Source organism: Ornithorhynchus anatinus, chromosome 4 (assembly GCF_004115215.2).
Source record: "Ornithorhynchus anatinus isolate Pmale09 chromosome 4, mOrnAna1.pri.v4, whole genome shotgun sequence".
NCBI lineage: Eukaryota > Metazoa > Chordata > Mammalia > Monotremata > Ornithorhynchidae > Ornithorhynchus > Ornithorhynchus anatinus.
Genome location: NC_041731.1, coordinates 103,309,209 through 103,329,282, shown reverse-complemented (window position 1 = coordinate 103,329,282; position 20,074 = coordinate 103,309,209). Strand labels below are relative to the sequence as shown.

The following is a 20,074-nucleotide window of genomic DNA, read 5'->3' as shown; positions in this document are numbered from 1 at the left end:
TCATCCGTAAAATGGGGATTGAGACTGTGAGCCCCAAGTGGGACAGGGACTGTGTCCAACCTGATCTGCTTGTATCCACCCCAGCGCTTAGTACAGTGCCTGGCACATAGTTAAGCGCTTAACAAATACCGTAATTATTATTATGTTGTCTGACTCCCCCCTTCTAGACGGTGAGCCCTTTGTGGGCAGGGATTGTCTCTATTTGTTGTCGAATTGTACTTCCCAAGCGCTTAGTACAGTGCTCTGCACACATTAAGCTCTCGATAAATACGATTGAATGAATGACCTCCCAGGCCTGTGCTCTATCCATTATTAATAACATTATTATTATTATCATCATCATCATGGAGCCGATGGGCGCTGGCGATTGCCTGGTCGTTTCCATTAGCAACGGAGGCGTCCTGGCAACGGGCACGCCATAGCAACGGGTGCGTCCTAGCAACGGATGCGTCCTAGCAACGGATGCGTCCTAGCAACGGTCGAAAACCTGGTGGAGGGAGAGCGGCCTGAACCAGTCTGCTCCTTCAGAGATCGGGAACTTGGGTTCGGGAAGACGCTCCAGGGAGCCTAGCCAGGTAAAAGGGAGAGCTGAATAATAATAATATCATTATTATTATACTTATGGTATTTGTTAAGCTCTTACTAGGTGCCAAGCACTGTTCTAAGCCCTGGGGTAGATACAAGGTAATCAGGTTGTCCCACGAGGAGCTCACAGTCTTCATCCCCATTTTACAGATGTGGTACTTGTTAAGCGCTTACTATGTGCAAAGCACTGTTCTAAGCGCTGGGGGGATACAAGGTGATCAGGTTGTCCCATGTGGGGCTCACAGTCTTAATCCCCATTTTATAGATGAGGTAACTGAGGCACAGAGAAGTTAAGTGACTTGCCCAAAGTCACACAGCTGACAAGCGGCGGAGTCGGGATTAGAACCCACGTCCTGTGGCTCCCAAGCCGGGACTCTTGCCTCTAGACCATGCTGCTGCTACGCCAAACCAGAGAACCAGTGAAGGAAGAGACTTGGGAGTTTCCACGGTGCCCAGAGCATAACCCCCCCCTTAATGATAATAATAAGAGTAATTCATTTTAATAATATTTGTTAAGCACCTCCTATGTGTCAAGCACTGTTTTAAGCACTGGGGTAGATAGAGGGTAATCAGGTTGGACAAAGTCCCTGCCCCACATGGGGCTCACGGTTTTCATTCCCATTTTAATTAATTGATTATGGTATTTTGTTAAGCGCTTGCTATGTGCCAGGCTCTGTACCAAGCACTGCGTGGATACAAACAAATCAGGTTGGACCCAGTCCCTGTCCCTCGTGGGGCTCACAGTCTCGATCCTTATTTTACAGATGAGGGAACTGAGGCACAGAGAAGTGTAGTGACTTGCCCAAGGTCACCCAGCAGACAATCCTGGTAGCATCAGGATTAGAAGCCAGGTTCTTCTGATTCTCAGGCCGGGGCTCTATCCAGTAGTCCATGCTGCTTCTCCTTGCCTCTTGCTAGGAAGAGGAGAAGAAAGGGGAGGAGTTCCACTCCCAGCAGGGGCTCTCCAGGTTCTGCAGGGGTCAGAAGATCATGGGTTCTAATCTTGCCTCTTGCCACTTGTATACTGTGTGACCTTGGGTAAGTCACTTTACTTCTCTGTGCCACAGTTACCTCATCTTTAAAATGGGGATTGAGACTGAGAGCCCCATCTGGGACAGGGACTGTGTCCTACCTGATTTGCTTGTATCGACCCCAGTGCTTAGTACAGTGCCCGGCACACAATAAGGATTTAACAAATATCATTATTACTATTGTTATTATTATCATCACTATTGGGCTCCCCTTAGATCGAAAGAAAACCTTAGATTATTCATTATAGAAGTTCTACGTTTTGTACAATTGCATTTGCATATTAAAGGTGGAACACGGCAGTGAAATAGAAAATAAAACTTTAAATTTTGCATAGGGTTCGCAAGGGATGGGTGAGTATTACAGCAGCATGTATCATGTAATAACCTGCCTCTGACTGAAACTGATAACCTCAAAGAGGTGTCTCCTATGCTATAATAATTGTGGTGTCTTTTCAGTGTTTACTTTGTGCCATGCACTGTAGTAAGCAGTGGAATAGATACATCTAAGGAGTTCGGACATAATCCCTGTCTCACATGGGGTTTACAGATTAAGAGGGTTATTAAATCCCCATTTTTACAGATGAGGAAACTGGATTACAGAGAAATTAAGTGACTGGCCCAAGGTTACATTTAAGGCAAATGTTAGCCCTCAAAGTGGTTTCTGAATAAAATACAGAATTAAATGTGTACATACATTGTAAATTTTAAGAAGTTTACCACTGTATAGGTGGGATTTTATTTTGTAGTGGTAAATCCCAATACAAATTCTGGGACAACTCAAAAATGTTAATTTTAATTTATCACAGATAAATTATTGAACCTTTTCATTCATAATATCATTAAGGTGTTTTAAAAAATATATTCTAATGATTTAGCGGTTCCAGTTGAAATACAATTGTGTCTTAAGTGATTCAATTTGCTCACAAACAAATCATCTTTTCATTCATAATATTAAGTTGTTTTTTTAAAAGAAATATATTCTAAGGATTTAGCAGTTCCAGTTGAAATACAACTGTGTCTTAAGTGATTCAATTTGCTCACAAACAAATCATCCTTTCATTCATAATATTAAGTTGGTTTTTTTAAAGAAATATATTCTAATGATTTAGCAGTTCCAGTTGAAATACAATTGTGTCTTAAGTGATTCAATTTGCTCACAAATAAATCACTTTTTTCTCAGGTAGGCAACATTCACTGAATTACATTCATTTCATTAACTTTATCCACCTCTAAAGTTTAGCAGCTTGGAAAATTTGCCTCATCGTTAGGAGTGGTCAGAAAGCTGAAATGCTTAGGAAATGCCTGATCATCATTTTCCCTTGGTGACAAGGTGCATTAGATGTGTTAAAATGATTAATACCTGTTAATAAGCTTTGCAAAGTCAACACACATTTTAATATGCTACCCTGCTATATGGACAAAGTGTGCTGAAGGGAAAAAAAAATTAAAGTCCATTTATTCTCAGAATTAAATGAGCCAAGATTATAGGCCATCCTAAAAAAGTGGAAATATGATGAGTTTATGATTTTTCTTTGGTTAAGCTTGCCACAGATTTTTGGATGTTTTCAAGGGTTGTGTTGATCAGATGGTGCCAACTTTTTATTTGGGGGGATAATCTTGGGGGAGCAGTAAGTGGCTGGGCATTGAGAGAAAAGGCTTTGATTAAGAAGGAGGAAAAGGGGGAAGGAAAGAAAATGGAAAAAATAGGAAGAGGCAGAGGGGGAGAGAAAGGATGGAAGAAAAGGATAAGGAGGAGGAGGAGCAAAGGAATAAATGAAGGAGCAAATGAATCAATACTATACATTGTGCACTTATTCATTCAATAGTATTTATTGAGCGCTTACTATGTGCAGAGCACTGTACTAAGCGCTTGGAATGTACAAGTCGGCAACAGATAGAGACAGTCCCTGCCCTTTGACGGGCTTACAGTCTAATCGGGGGAGACGGACGGACAAGAACAATGGTAATAAATAGAGTCAAGGGGAAGAACATTTCATTAAAACAATAGCAAATAAATAGAATCAAGGGTACAGAGCATGGTACTAAGCACAAAGAGAGGACAACAGAGTTAGAAGACTTGATGTCTGTGCTTGAGAAGTTTAAAGTTTACTGTCACGGGGGAAGGCAGATACAAAATAATTTACACGTAGAAGAAGATAAAGGAAAAATGTGTGTATAATGGGGAAAGTGATTCAGTAGTAATATTAGTCAACCTATATGGAAAATTGTGAGTGTGTAAGTGGTTGGCACCCCAGTACTGAAATGGAGAGGGACTTGGGGTGAAGAAAAAATTAATCAGAGAAGACCTCCTGGAGGAGATGTGATTTCAGAAAGGGCTGTGAAGATGGGGAGAGCTGTGGTCTGATGGATTTGAAAAGGGAGGGAGATCCAGGCCGGACTAAGGGCACGATCAAGGGGTCAGAGATGGTGAAGCGTATCTTAAGAGGAACAAAGTGTGCAAGCTGGAGAGTATCTCCCAAGTGCTTAGTTTAATGCTCTGCACAGTGCTCCGTTAATAAGATTGATTGATAAGTAAGAGGAAGGGAGCTGATAGATCCAGTGGTCGGGAGCATCTGCTTGATAATAATGATGATAATGATAGTCATGGTATTTGTTAAGCACTTACTACATGTCAAGCATTATTCTAGATGCTGTGGTAGATACAAGTTAATCAGGATAGACACAGTTTCACATGGAGCTCAGAGTCTAAGTAGGAGGGAGAACAGGAGAGATGTTCTTCCCCTTGACGCTGTGTAGTGCCATTGTTCTTGTCTGTCCGTCTCCCCCGATTAGACTGTAAGCCCGTCAAACGGCAGGGACTGTCTCTATCTGTTGCCGACTTGTTCATCCCAAGCGCTTAGTACAGTGCTATGCACATAGTAAGCGCTCAATAAATACTATTGAATGAATGAATGAATGAATCCCCGTTTGACAGATAAGAAAATTAAGGTACAGAGAGGTTAAGTGACTTACCCAAAGTCACACAGCAGGCAAGGGGTGGAGCCGGGATTAGAACCCAGTTCCTCTGACTCACAGGCCCATGCTCGTTCCACAAGGCCTGGCTGCTCATCAACCGCTCTGTTTGATATACAATTAGTAGTTTAGAAGTAGTGTTGTCTAGTGGATAGAGCATGGACCTGGGAGGCAGAGGGATCTGGATTCTAACCCCAGATCCGCCAGTTGTCAGCTGTGTGAACTTGGGCAAGTCACTTGACTTTTCTGTGTCTATTCCCTCATCTCTAAAATGGGAACTATGACTGTGAGCCCTATGTGGGGCAGGGACTGTGTCCAACCTGATTGACTTGTATCTACCACAGTGCTTAGAACAGTGCCTGACCCATAGTAAGTACTTAACAAATACCACATTAGACATAATAATAATAATAATAATGTTGGCATTTGTTAAGTGCTTACTATGTGCCGAGCACTGTTCTAAGCGCTGGGGTAGACACAGGGGAACCAGGTTGTCCCACGTGGGGCTCACAGTCTTAATCCCCATTTTACAGATGAGGTAACTGAGGCGCTGAGGCACAGAGAAGTTGCCATAGTGATAGGCTAGATAGAATTAATTATCCAGGTAAGCATGAAGCCAGGATGATATTGTACCCACCCATTGTAGTAAGAAAATGCTGGATTATAAAATATTTTTACATTTTCTTGTGGTGAGGTGAAAAATGTGTAAAAAGCCCGGGCCTGGGAGTCAGAGGACCTAGGTTCTAATTCTAGCTCCACCACTTGACTGCTTAATAATAATAATAATAATGTTGGTATTTGTTAAGCGCTTACTATGTGCCGAGCACTGTTCTAAGCGCCGGGGTAGACATAGGGGAATCAGGTTGTCCCACGTGGGGCTCACAGTCTTCATCCCCATTTTACAGATGAGGGAACTGAGGCACAGAGAAGTTACACAGTCACACAGCCGACAAGTGGCAGAGCTGGGATTCGAACTCATGAGCCCTGACTCCAAAGCCCGTGCTCTTTCTACTGAGCCACGCTGCTTCTCAGTGGAACTGAGCTGCTTAGTGGAACTGGTCAAGTCACTCGATTTCTCTATGCCTCATTTTCCTCATCTGTAAAATGTGGATTAAAAACCCTGTTCTCATTCAGACTGATCATGAACCCGGGGTGGGACAGGAACTGTGTCTGATCTGCATATTTTTGCCCAGTGCTTAGTATAATACTTGGCATATAGTAAGCACTTAATGTTATAATTACTGTTATGAATAAAAGAGGGGGGATGAAAACAGGGATCTGTCTGTTCTGCAACTAAAATCGCTTCTACCTCTGCTCATTACAATGATTCAGGTTTCTAGGGCCTTTGGAAGATCTCTTTTCCAAAAGGAGCCCAATTTCTTCAGAATAACCACCCCCAAATTTCCAGGAATTAGAACTGGAGAAAACTGAGAACCCAATTAGCTGCTTAGATCATCTCAATGACTGTCCAGTTCTTCAAAAAGGCTGATGGTCTTTTTTCATGAACAGAACTTGTCTTAGCGGATAGAGCACAGGCTTGGGGGTCAGGAGGACCTGGGTTCTAATCCCTGCTCTGCCACATGACTGCTGTGTGACCCACATAGTAAACTCTTAACAAATACCACAATTATTATGTGAACTGGGAAGAGAAAGAGGGTGAGTCTTGGTGACAGAGCTGAGTGAGGGCCTCAGAGGCAATGGTTGGGTATTCCTGCTTGCCGTGGAGGGAAATGAGCAGCTAGTTGAAGGTTCTGAGGATCAACCAACGAATCAATCAAATTTATTGAGCTTTTCCTGTGTGCAGAGCACTGCACGTACAAAGCACTTGGGAGAATTCAATTTTACAGAGTTGCGTGGCTTAGTGGAAAGAGCATGGGTTTGGGAGTCAGAGGTCGTGGGTTCTAATCCCGTTTCCACCACTTGTCAGCTGTGTGACTTTGGGAAAGTCACTTCACTTCTCTGGTGCCTCAGTTACCTCATCTGTAAAATGGGGATTAAGACTGTGAGCCCCACCTGGGACAACCCGACAACTTTGTATCTCTCCCAGCATTTAGAAGAGCGCTTGGCACGTCGTAAGCACTTAACAAATACCATTATCATTATTATTCCCTGCCCACAACGAGCTTACTGTTTAGAGGAAGTGGGAACTGTGCAAAGTGAGGAATGGAGAAACTGCAAAATGAAGGTTTTACAAAACGGTCTGGGCAGGGAAGTGAAGTATGGACTGGAGAGGGGAAAAACTGGAGGCCAGGGAAGTTAGCGAGTAGATTGATGCACCAAGCAAGCCAGGATATGCCACATGCCTGGACAACTGGGATGGCTGCTGGGAACATCACTAAAACTAGGCCATGCGCCAAACTAATTCTCTTCTCCTCTTCAAAGCCCTACTGAGAGCTCACCTCCTCCAAGAGGCCTTCCCAGATTGAGCTTCCCCTTTTCCCTCTGCTCCCTCTGCTGCCTCTCCGCCCCCCCTTCACCTCTCCTCAGCTAAGCCCCCTTCCCCCCACTTCCCTCTGCTCCTCCCCCCTCCCTTCCCCTCCCCTCAGCACTGTGCTCGTCCGCTCATTTGTATATATTTTTATTACCCTATTTATTTTGTTAATGAGCTGTACATCCCCTTGATTCTATTTATTGCTATTGTCTTTGTCTGTCTCCCCCGATCAGACTGTAAGCCCGTCAATGGGCAGGGATCATCTCTATCTGTTGCCGACTTGTACATTCCAAGCGCTTAGTTCAGTGCTCTGCACATAGTAAGCGCTCAATAAATACTATTGAATGAATTAATGAATGAATAAAAAGGGAAGGGTCCTAGAAATGCTGTGGAAGAAAAATGGACAGGATGTGGTAAGAGACTGAAAATGGTGGTTGAAAGAGGAGTCAGGGATCATGTTAAGATGATGGGTTTGAGAAATGTGGACGATGGTGGTGTTAACTGCAGTAGGTGGAAGAGCAAATTGGGGAGGGAAGAGAGAGGTTCAGTTTTGAACGTAAGAGCCAGAGGAAGAGCTGACCTGATCATGACTATGGAATTCCTTGCTTCTAATCTAGAAAGCATGACATTCAAAGACAGAGAGTCATTTTTTTAGTGGTACTTTTTAAGCGCTTACTATGCACCAGGCACTGTACTGATCACTGGAGTAGACACAAGGTAATCAGGTTGGACACAGTCCATGTTTCCATGTCACAGTCTGAATCCCCATTTTACAGATGCAGCGTGGCTCAGTGGAAACAGCCCGGGCTTTGGAGTCAGAGGTCATGAGTTCGAATCCCAGCTCTGCCACTTGTCAGCTGTGTGACTGTGGGCAAGTCACTTCACTTCTCTGTGCCTCAGTTACCTCATCTGTAAAATGGGGATTAAGACTGTGAGCCCCACGTGGGACAACCTGATGACCCTGTGTCTACCCCAGCGCTTAGAACAGTGCTCTGCACCTAGTAAGCGCTTAACAAATACCAACATTATTATTATTATTATTATTATTAGATGAGGTAAGCGAGGAGCAGAGAAGTTAAGTGACTTGCTCAGGATCACACAGCAGACAAGTGGCAGAGTTGGGATTAGAGCCAGGTCGTTCTGACTCCTAGGCCTGTGCCCTTTCCACTAGGGTATGCTGCTTAGAGCATGGGCCTGGTAGTCAGAAGATCTTGGGTTCTAATCCCTCCTCTGCTACTTGTCTGTGTGGGCTTGGGCAAGTCACTTCCCATCTCTGTGCCTCAGTTCCCTCACCTGTAAAATGGGGATTAAGACTGTAAGCACCATGTGGGACACGGACTGGGTCCAACTGGATTTGCCTGTATCCACCCCCGTGCTTAGTACAGTGACTGGAACATAATAAGTGCTTAACAAATACCATAATTATCGTTACTATTATTATTATTATCAACTCATGCCTCCTGTCCAATCTGTTTAAGAAATATGCTTTCTCAGCATGCTTTAAGAAAGCCTAATGGACATCAATCAATGGTATTTTATCAATCAATGGTATTTATTGACCAGGTACTATATGCAGAGTACTATATTAAGCACCTGGGAGAGAACAATACAACGTAATTACCAGACATGTTGCCTGCCCATAATAAGCTTACAGTTTAGATATAAGTTGAATATAAGGTGGTTACATTGGCCAGACCTCTCCATAATTTTCTCACCCCCACAACTGTACTCCGTGTGTATATATCAGGTCTTGTCTCTGAATCCAAGAAAACGGAGATGATGATGATGATAATAATAATAGCATATATAAGGACTCGATAATCAATAATAAAGGAACTTATAGTCAAGAAATATGCCGAAGATTAACGTTAGGAAGATTTGCTATGAAGAGCCTGGAAAAAAATCATGATACTGGCTGATGAGAAGCAGCATGGCTCAGTGGAAAGAGCACGGGCTTTGGAGTCAGAGGTCATGGGTTCGAATTCCGGCTTGGCCACTTGTCAGCTGTGTGACTTTGGGCAAGTCACTTAACTTCTCGGTGCCTCCGTTACCTCATCTGCAAAATGGAGATTAAGACTGTGAGCCCCACGTGGGACAACCTGATTCCCGTGTCTACCCCAACGCTTAGAACAGTGCTCGGCACATAGTAAGCGCTTAACAAATACCAACATTATTATTATTATTATGTAACAATTGTCACAAAAATACAAACGGTCAGTTCTATGATGTTTGCAGTGACAGTGTATGGATCCAAAAACTGGATAATGAAAAAACAGGATAGAAAGACCAACAATTCTTTTGAAATGTGGTGTCAGAGAAGGCTTTTGCAAATACTATGGACTGCCCCCAGAAAAAACAACTAATGGGTTTTGGAGCAAATTAAGCCAGTGTGGTCTTTGGTAGGCCAAATGACTCGTCTTAGATTAGCCTATTTTGGACAGGAGCACTATATTAATAATAATAATAATGTTGGTATTTGTTAAGCGCTTACTATGTGCCGAGCACTGTTCTAAGCGCTGGGGTAGACATAGGGGAATCAGGTTGTCCCACGTGGGGCTCACAGTCTTAATCCCCATTTTACAGATGAGGGAACTGAGGCACGGAGAAGTTAAGTGACTTGCCCACAGTCACACAGCCGACAAGTGGCAGAGCTGGGATTCGAACTCATGAGCCCTGACTCCAAAGCCCGTGCTCTTTCCACTGAGCCACGCTGCTAACCTATTAGTCAGGAGGACTAATTCTCTGGAGAAGATGCTAATGCTAAGAAAAGTCCAAGGAAAACATGGAAGAGGCAGACCGGCAGATAGATGAATAGAAACCATCACAATGATAACAGAAGAACCTTTAGCAAGGGTACAGATTATGGCAGAAGATTCTGGAGAAAATCTATCCATAGAGTCGCTATGTATTGGAAACGACTAGACGGCATTTGATAATAATAATAATAATAAACATCAAGCACTGTTCTAAGCGCCAGGGCAGATACACGATATTTAGGCTTGACACAGCCTTGGCTCCCAATTTAAGTAGGAGGGAGAATAACATGATGAAGATTAAATTATTAAGTAGGAGCTTTCACTTAACTTATTTAAACATTTTATTCAAACTATATTGGATTTGTGGAGAAAACCAATTGATTTACAGCATACAAATAGTGGTGCTTGATGAATATAATGCATTGTAATTTTCTTAGAATTAGGTCCAAGGATCCTAAAGCCTTCGGGAAGAATAGGAGTTGCGACATGAACGATGTTATAAAAACACTAGATTATAAAGACTAGTTCACTTTCTAATTAGAGTTTTAAAGTACCTTTGATTTTTAAATTTGCCTTTTACATCATTACATTGTGTTGTTTTTTTTTTGTTCAAAGTCGTTTACTTCTGCGCTTTTAAAAATCAGTTTCCATGAAGGCAGTAATTGAGGATCAAAGCAGAATTGCTTGAAAAGGGGTATTACAGGTAATCTCTACTAAGTAATTCAATGACGTTGAATGGTGCATTGTATTGCACATTTCTTGAAGTTTCTTCTTTGAAACTTCAAAAGAAACTAATATTAGCCAGGAATTCCCAGATTGAGATCCCCAGCTGTGGCTAATCATGGGTTAGACATTAAAAAAAACAACCCCAAAACTTTGCATATTTAGAGAGATCCTTGTGATGGAGAATTTTGTCATGGTTACTCAGAGCCAAACTCTGGTTAGTAAAATTATATCTGCTGCATCCCAAGTAGCGATCATTTCATCTCCCAGAATTTGGGACTAAACTGGGGCTTAACCAATTAGGATCTTTTCTTGTCTTGTCTTATGCTATTAAGTGCTCTCCGCCCCATAGCGACGCCATGGACGCATCTCTCCCAGAACGCCCCACCTCCATCTGCAATCGTTCTGGTAGTGGATCCATAGAGTTTTCTTCGTAAAAATATGGAATTGCTTTACCACTGCCTCCTTCCTCGCAGTCAACTTGAGTCTCCGCCCTTGACCCCCTCTATGCCGCTGCTGCCTGGCTTGGGGATTGTTGACTTGTAGCAGATTGTCTTTCACTCACTAGCCACTGCCCAAGCTAGGAATGGAGTGGACAGGCCTCCGCCTGACTCTCCCTCCCATAGTCGAGACTGGTAGAGTGTTGGAAACTCTGCTGGTAAGACCCTGAGAGGGGACCAGAAAATAGACGGAGCCATAATTGGCTGTAGAGTCAGGCGAGCAAAACCACAAAATAAAAATTAACACAACAGAAACTGAGAAATTCCTAACAAAACCCAGAAATATCATCTTTGGAAATATCACCATTAATATTTATTGAACACCTATAATGTATGAAATATTAGAGTGTCTAGGAATACAAGTGGTAAGACTATATTAATAATATAATAATCATAATAATAATCATAATCGGGGTATTTGTTGAACGCTCCCCCAGCGTGGCTCAGTGGAAAGAGCCCGGGCTTGGGAGCCAGAGGTCATGGGTTCGAATTCCGACTCTACCATCTGTCGGCTGTGTGACCGTGGGCAAGTCACTTAACTTCTCTGTGCCTCAGTCACCTCATCTGTAAAATGGGGATTAACTGTGAGCCTCACGTGGGACAACCCGATTACCCTGTATCTACCCCAGTGCTTAGAACAGTGCTCGGCACATAGTAAGCGCTTAACAAATACCAACATTATTATTATTAAGCTCTGGGATTAATCAGACCCAACACAGTCCCTGTCCCACATGGGCCCCCAGTCTAGAGAAGAGAGAGAACAAGCATTGAATCCTTATGTTACAGATGAGGTAACTGAGGCACAGATAAGTAAAGTGCCTCGCCGAAGGTCACAGGCAGACAAGTGGCAGAACTGGGATCAGAAATCAGGTCATTCATTCATTCACTCGTATTAATTGAGCACTTACTGTGTGCAGAGCACTGTACTAAGCACTTGGAAAGTACAATTCAGCAATACAGAGAGACAATTCCTGCCCACACTGGGCTTACAGTTTAGAAGGGGGGAGACAGACATCAGAAGAAGTAAACAGGCATCAATATAAATAAATAGAATTACAGATATATACAGAAGAAGTAAACAGGCATCAATATAAATAAAAAGAATTATAGATATATACATATATACGTAAGTGCTGTGGGGGGGAGGGCAAAGGCAGTGAATCGAGGTGATTCGGAAGGGAGGGGGAGCTGAGGAAAAGGGGGGCTTAGTCTGGGAAGGCCTCTTGGAGGAGGTGAGCTTTCAGTAGGGCTTTGAAGCGGGGAAGAATGATTGTTTGGTGGATTTGAGAAGGGAGGGCGTTCCAGGCCAGAGGTAGGACGTGGGCCAGGGGTCAACGGCAGGACAGGCGAGAACAAGGCACAGTGAGGAGGTTAGTGGCGGCAGAGGAACGGAGTGTGCGTACTGGGCTGGAGAAGGAGAGAAGGGAGGTGAGGTAAGAAGGGGCAAGGTGACGGAGAACTTTGAAACCGATAGTGAGGAGTTTTTCTTTAATTGGGGGGTTGATAGGCATCATGAAGCACCATGACAGAGTGGATAGAGCACGGGCCTGGGAGCCAGAAGGTCATGGATCCTAATCCTGACTCCCCACTTGTCTGCTGAGTGACCTCGGACAAGTCACTTCACTTCTCTGGACCTCAGTTACCTCATCGGTGAAATGGGGGTCAAGACTTTGAGCCCCACATGGGACAGGACTGTGACCAACTCAATTCGCTTATACCCACTCCTGCGCTTAGTACGGTGCCTGACACATAGTAAGCGCTCAACAAATACCATCTTTTTTTCTTTCCACGAAGTCACGGTGCTTTAATGAGAGACTGTTCCTGTCCTCCCACAGGTCCCAAGTCCTCAGGGCTGCTGTGGCATGGCAAGATCTGAGACGCAGCGGGTACCGTGAGGTGGTCAGGGCTGTTTCTCCTCTCTCCCTTCCCCTCCCATCCAGCCCATTACCAGGGAGGACCAGGCCCACGAGCCTCTACTCCCTAGTCTCTCTTCATTCTACTCTCCCTTCATCCATCCTCCCTCCCAGCCCCACAGCACAAATGTAATTTATTTATCGATTCATTTTTGTTAATGTCTGTCTCCCCCTCTAGACCGTGAGCTCGTTGTGGGCAGGGAATGGACCTGTTTGTTGTTGTAGTGAACTCTCCCAAGGCCTTAGTACATAATATAAGAAGCAGGGCTTAGTGGTAGAGCATGGGCCCGGGAGTCAGAAAGTCATGGGTTCTAATCCCGCCTCCGCCACATGTCTGCTGTGTGACCTTGGGCAAATCATTTCACCGCTCTGGGCCTCAGTTACCTCATCTGTAAAATGGGGATTAAAACTGTGAGGCCTGAGTGGAATTGGGATTGTGTCCAACCTGACTTCCTTGTTTCTACACCAGTGCTTTAGAAAAGTGCTTGGCAAATAGAAAGCACTTAACAAGTTTCATTATTAGTATGAGAAGCAGCGTGGCTTAGTGGAACGAGCACGGGCTTGGGAGTCAGAGGACATGGGTTCTAATGCCGGCTCTGCTACTTGTCTGCTGTGTGACCTTGGGCAAACCACTTAACTTCTCTGTACCTCAGTTGTCTAACCTGTAAATGGGGATTAAGACTGTGAGCCCCACTTAAGACTGTGAGCCCCACGTGGGACAAACTTAACAAATATCATTATTATTATTATTATTGTTATCCTTAAACACTCTTGTGTGTTCCCATTCTTCAATATGCTGCACTGACTGCTGGGTAAAGATATTAAAGAAGAACAGACTTTACCCCCATTCCTCTGTTTCCCACCTACAGAATGAGCTAAGCTCGTGTGGGCAGAGAGTGTGTCTGTTAATTGTTATATTGTACTCTCCTTAGTGCTTAGTACAGTGCTCTGCACACAGTAATAGCTCAATAAATACGATTGACTGACTGACAAGGACTGTGGGCTGGAGCAGAATGACTCCCTCAGGACCCTCCTATCCATGAACCATTTTACCATCCCCTTCTTCCTTTGTGAACCCCTTGTAGGACAGGGACTGGATCAGAACTGTTAATTTGTAACACAGTGTGCAGTGAACAATAGTGCCTGGTCAATCAATCAAGGAGTTTCAACACAGAAATTTCACGTTAAAAATATTTAAGTATTTAAACAAAATGCCCTTTGGTCAGTGGAGTTAGTGCAACAAGTACAACCCTTTCTCCCGTCTCCTTCAGTGGTTCATTATATTGAATCACCGGTGTTTTGAAGGTTCGGAAATGACTCCCTCATCATTCCCCTCCATCACCCCGCTCCTCCTATGAGGGCGGCCCAGATTTGAGTTCTAATAATCATAATAATAACAATGGTAGTATTTTTTAAGCGCTTAGGACAGTGCTCTGCACATAGTAAGCGCTCAATAAATACTATTGAATGAATGAATACAAGGCACTATAATAATAATAATAATGTTGGTATTTGTTAAACGCTTACTATGTGCCAAGCACTGTTCTAAGCGCTGGGGTAAACACAGGGGAATCAGGTTGTCCCACGTGGGGCTCACAGTCTTAATCCCCATTTTACAGATGAGGGAACTGAGGCACAGAGAAGTTAAGTGACTTGCCCACAGTCACACAGCTGACAAGTGGCAGAGCTGGGATTTGAACTCATGAGCTCTGACTCCAAAGCCCGTGCTCTTTCCACTGCGCCACGCTTAAGTGCAGGGGTAGATACTAGTTTATCAGGTTGGACGCAGTCCCTGTCCCACATGGGGCTCATGGTTTCAATCCCCATTTTACAGATGAGGTCACTCAGGCACAGAGAAGTGAAGCGATTTGTCCAAGGTCACACAGCAGACAAGTGGCTGAGCCGACACAGACACACACCCCTACACACACAGAGACACCCTCCCCAGCTCCAGTGGCAGAAAGGTTGGGCTGCGCTCTTAAAAAGAAATTATGTGGGGTCAGGCAGGATCTCAGGCCCAGTAGCCATACAGAGCTTTGGGGCAAAGTAATATTGAATCCAAGTCATTCAAAAAATGAGTATAGATGATAGATAATAATATGTCAGGGGAAGTTGCAAAAGCCATGGGATTAGGATTCAAAACCTTAAGGCAATGAACAGATGCAGGGGAGGGGGATACAAAGAATACATGAAACATCCATCAGTAACTTTACGAGTCACAAGAAGATAGCATTTATAAACAACAGGGTGCTGTAATATAGGTTTATACAGCAGCGAAATCATTCCCGTCAGAAGGCCAATCCTCTCAATAAACATTTCTTTTATCTCTCAGGTGTGCTCCGACATGCTAAAGGGACTGGTTCTTTATTTTCTAAGTGTAGGCCAGGGGATTTCTTAAAGGGGTTTCGGCAGTCCAAGTTCCCAGTTCTTCTGGGAACTTGAAACCATCACAACTGAGCCTCTGATTAAGAACAAAAGAACTTCTTCTGTCAACCCGGGCTCAAGGTGGCTATCGTCATCCTTTCCTAGGGAATTCATGGGCCAGGGGAGATGACTTACCCCTAAGAGAAATTACATTGCTTTAGCATAATAATAAATGTGGTATTTGTTAAGCCCCTACTATGAGCCAACCATTGCACTAAGCACTAGCTTAGTGCTAGGGAAGCAGCGTGGCTCAGTGGAAAGAGCCTGGGCTTCGGAGTCAGAGGTCATGGGTTCGACTCCCGGCTCTGCCACTTGTCAGCTGTGTGACTGTGGGCAAGTCACTTCACTTCTCTGTGCCTCAGTTACCTCGTCTTTAAAATGGGGATTAACTGTGAGCCTGACGTGGGTCAACTTGATTACCCTGTATCTACCCCAGCGCTTAGACCAGTGCTCTGCACATAATAAGCGCTTAACAAATACCAACATTATTAGGCTAAATTCAATCAGATCAGACACATTTATTGTACCACATGGGGCACACGGTCTAAGGAGGAGAGATATTTATTCCCCATTTCGCAGATGAGGAAACTGAGGCACAGATAAAAATGTTCATAATAACTGTGGCATTTGTTAAGTGCTTACTACCTGCCAGGCACCGTTCTAAGCACTGGGGTAGATACAAGCAAATCGGACTGGACACAGTTCCTTTCCCACATGGGGCTCACAGTCTTAATCCCCAATCTACAAATGAGGTAACTGAGGGACGGAGAAGCTGTGACCTGCCCAAAGTCACCCAGAAGACAAGTGACGGAGTCAGGATTAGAACCCAGGCCCTCCTGACTCCCAGGCCCATGGCCGATCCACTAAGCCACGCTACTCCTGGAGGCCACGATGCTTCTAGAAAATTCTAGACAAATGGCAAAGTCAGGATTAGAACCCACATCTCCCCTAGCTCCCTGGAATTCCTGGACTCAGTGCCGTAAAATCAAAAAGGGCCTGGGGAAAGACTAAGGTTTTTCAAGGCCAAAACTTGTTGCATGTCACTAGGATCCTGAAGGGCTCATTCATTCATTCCATCGTATTTATTGAGTGCTTACTGTGCGCAGAGCACTGAACTAAGCGCTTGGGAGAGTACAATATAGCAATAAACAGACACACTCCCTGCCCACATAGAGTTTAGGCAGGGAGTAAGACCTGTTCCTCTTTACTATCCTTACCCAGCAGTGTAGAGAAGCAGCGTGGCTCAGTGGAAAGAGCCCGGGCTTGGGAGTCAGAGGTCATGGGTTTGAATTCCGCTCTGCCGCTTGTCAGCTGTGTGACTCTGGGCGAGTCACTTCACTTCTCTGTGCCTCAGCTACCTCATCTGTAAAAATGGGGATGAAGACTGTGAGCCTCACGTGGGACATCCTGATTATTCATTCATTCATTCAATAGTGTTTATTGAGCACTTACTATGTGCAGAGCACTGTACTAAGCGCTTGGAATGGACAAATGGGTAACAGATAGAGACAGTCCCTGCCCTCTGACGGGCTTACGGTCTAATCAGGGGAGACAGACAAAAACAATAGCAATAAATAGAATCAAGGGGATTGATGGATGATCATCCTGTATCTACCTCAGCGCTTAGAACAGTGCTCCGCACATAGTAAGCGCTTAACAAATACCAACATTATTATTAATATTATTCTATTGAGGTATGGGAAGACACAAGAGTGTTCCTTAAATCCAAGGGAAGTGATCCCTAAAAAGAATAGTAGTGTTCATTGCTAGGATTCTAAAACAGGAAAGGTTGAGTGCCCAGCACTGTACTAAGCACTCCGGAGAGGTCGATGCAAACGGTTTAGTAATCACGTTTCCCGACCAAAAGGAGCTTGGAGACTTGCAGTAGAAAACGTTTGTTTCACGTAGAGTCAGCCTTATTGCAATAGGTATATTTTCCCACAGGATGGTGCTGCAACTGCTGCTTATTTTTGACTTATTTGGAAATCGGAGTTTTTCTATTTCATTCTATGAGGTAGAAAACTGTCTCTCCGCCCTTAACTGGAGCTCGGTAGGAACTGCAGTTACCATTTTTGATATGCATGGAAATATCTGGTCCTGTGGATTTGAACCTTTTCCGATCGTATTACTTGTCAAGTCGTAATTACAGTGACTAGCTCTTCTGTAGTCTATTGAAGATAACCTGGGAAAACATTTATCCGTGAGACCGTCTGCGCTTGAATTGTGTTTTTGTGTCTCTGTGACTGTCTCTGTTGGTGTGTGTGAGCCCAATGTATGGCATATTCAAACCCACATATGCACAACGTATGTCCAGTCTGTGCTTGAATTGTGTTTTTGTGTCTCTTTCTGTGACTGTGTCTGTTGGTGTGTGTGAGCCCAATGTATGACATACACAAACACACATACGTACAACGTGTATGTGTGTGCGTTCGGGGAGAGTGTGTTACTGAAGGTACCTGGTGACTGTGAATCTATCCCTGTGTATTTTTGTGTACGTGTATCTAAGAGTATGCTTAGTGGCAAGAGCGCAGGCTTGGGAGCCAGGTTGTGGGTTCTAATCCCTGCTCTGCCACTCATCAGCTGTGTGACTTTGGGCGAGTCACTTATCTTCTCTGTGTCTCAGTTACCTCATCTGTAAAATGGAGATCAAGACTTTGAGACCCACCTGGGACAACCCGATAACCTTGCATCTCCCCCAGCGTTTACCCTTACCCCGTGCCAAGCAATGTCGTAAGTGATGGGGTGGATACGATCTTATCAGATCAGGCACAGATCTTGTCCCACATGGGGCTCATAGCCTAAGGGGGAGGGAGAATAGGCATTTAATATCCATTCTACAGATGAGGAAACTGAGGCACAGAGAAAAAAGTGCTTTTCCCAAGTCCACACAGCAGCCAAGCGGATTAGAATGTGAATAAATTATCGTCCAGTAAAAAGTTAGCGTTGGCTCTCTCAGTCCTATGATCGACTTGATACATTTCTGCTCATGTTCACCAGTAGGAGCATGGCTTAGTGACTAGAACACGGGTCTGGGAGTCAAAAGGTCATGGGTTCTAATCCCGGCTCTGCCGCATATCTGCTGTGTGACCTTGGGCAAGCCATTTCACTTCTCTGGGCCTCAGTTATCTTATCTGTAAAATGAGGATTAAGAGTTTGAGCCCTGTGGGGGACAGGGACTCTGTCCAACCTGACTACCTTGTATCTAACTGCAGCACTTAGAACAGTGCTTGGCACATAGTAAACGCTTAACAAGTACCACATTTTTATTATTATTATAATTATTAAATGATGGAGTGACTACACCTCTCTCCCGCATGGCGTAGTGGATAGAACACGGGCCTGGGAGCCAGAGGTCATGGGTTCTAATCCGGTTCCGCCACTTACCTGATGTGTGACCTTGGACAGTATCCCTGTGCCTCAGTTACTTCATCTCTAAAATGGGGATTGAGACTGGGAGCCCCATGTGGGACAGGGACTGTGTCCAACTCGATTTGCTTTTATCCACTCCAGCACTCAGTACAGTGCCTGGCACACGGTAAGTGCTCAACAAATACCACAGTTATTATTATTATTATAGCTGACATTGAAAAATAATAAATTGTGATTAGTTGATGAGATATGCTCTTTCAGGTGCGAAATCTGAACCATGTCAAAATCTCCAAGATCTGCCAAGTCTTCTAAGGCCAAGGGTACAAAAAGTAAAGACTCTAAAAAGTCAGGAAGTGTCAAGGGAAAACAAAAGATTCCTAGTAAGTATGATTTTCACATGCATGTATTTTTATGCTAATATTTACATACCTCTAAAATATCCATATATTCCCTAGCTCAAAATAGGATGGAATATGGAGCTTCCAAGAGGTGAGGATTCAGCGACGAAGGAGGCATCCATGGTTTGAAGCTTCCAGTGGGAAGAGACCATGATTCAAGAAAGGGGGGCAAGAAGCAGGAAAGAGAGACAGACAGTATTTACCTCTCACGTACTTACCTTTTTGTCAGAGATATGTCAGCGTGGGTTTATTATAGTTATCAGTCAGCCAATAGTACTTATTGAGTGTCTGCGCACTGAGTACTGTACTGAGTGGTCGAGAGAGCACACGAGATAAACGGCCCACTCTGTCTTCAAGGACTTTACAGCCTACTAGACTGAAGCTCATTGTGGGCAGGGAATGTGTCTGTTTATTGTCACTTCGTACTCTCTGAAGCGCTGAGTACAGTGCTCTGCACATAGTGCTCAATAAATATGATTGAATGATGGAGAAGGGAACGAAGTCTTTGGCATAGATCTTTTAACTAATGTAATCCATCCATTAGGTTGATAGCTCGTTGCAGCCAAGGATCACTGCTTTTATCTCTTCTACATGTTTCCCATGTGAAAAGCAGTGTGGCTTGGTGAAAAGAGCAAGGGCCTGGGAGTTCATTCATTTGTTCAGTCATATTTATTAAGCGCTTACTGTGTGCAGAGCACTGAATTTAGCACTTGGAAAAGAAAAATACAACAATAAACAGTTAGGAGACCGTAGTTCTAATCTCATTTTTTTTCTTTAAATAGTATGCGTTACACAATTACTGTGTAGAAGGCGCTGTACTAAAGCTACTTCTTACCTACTGTATAACCCAAGTGCTTAGCACAGTGCTCTGCACACAGCACTCAATACATACAATTGCCTGACTCACTGACAAGTCACTTAACTTCTCTGCACCTCAGTTTCCTCATCTGTATAAAGGGGGATGAGATACT

At 44.0% G+C, this 20,074-nt stretch overlaps 1 protein-coding gene across 2 annotated transcripts in view; it reads left to right on the top strand.

Moving 5' to 3' along the window:
- The first annotated feature begins 439 nt into the window (after positions 1 to 439).
- DNAI3 (dynein axonemal intermediate chain 3) overlaps positions 440 to 20,074 on the top strand; it is an 86,338-nt gene continuing 66,703 nt past the window's right edge. For both annotated transcript variants that reach the window (XM_029063030.2, XM_029063027.2), the window contains exons 1-2: positions 440 to 575; positions 18,967 to 19,085. In XM_029063030.2, the coding sequence (XP_028918863.1) occupies positions 18,983 to 19,085 (103 nt within the window). In that variant the 5' untranslated portion in view covers positions 440 to 575; positions 18,967 to 18,982. The remainder of the gene's footprint in view (positions 576 to 18,966; positions 19,086 to 20,074) is intronic.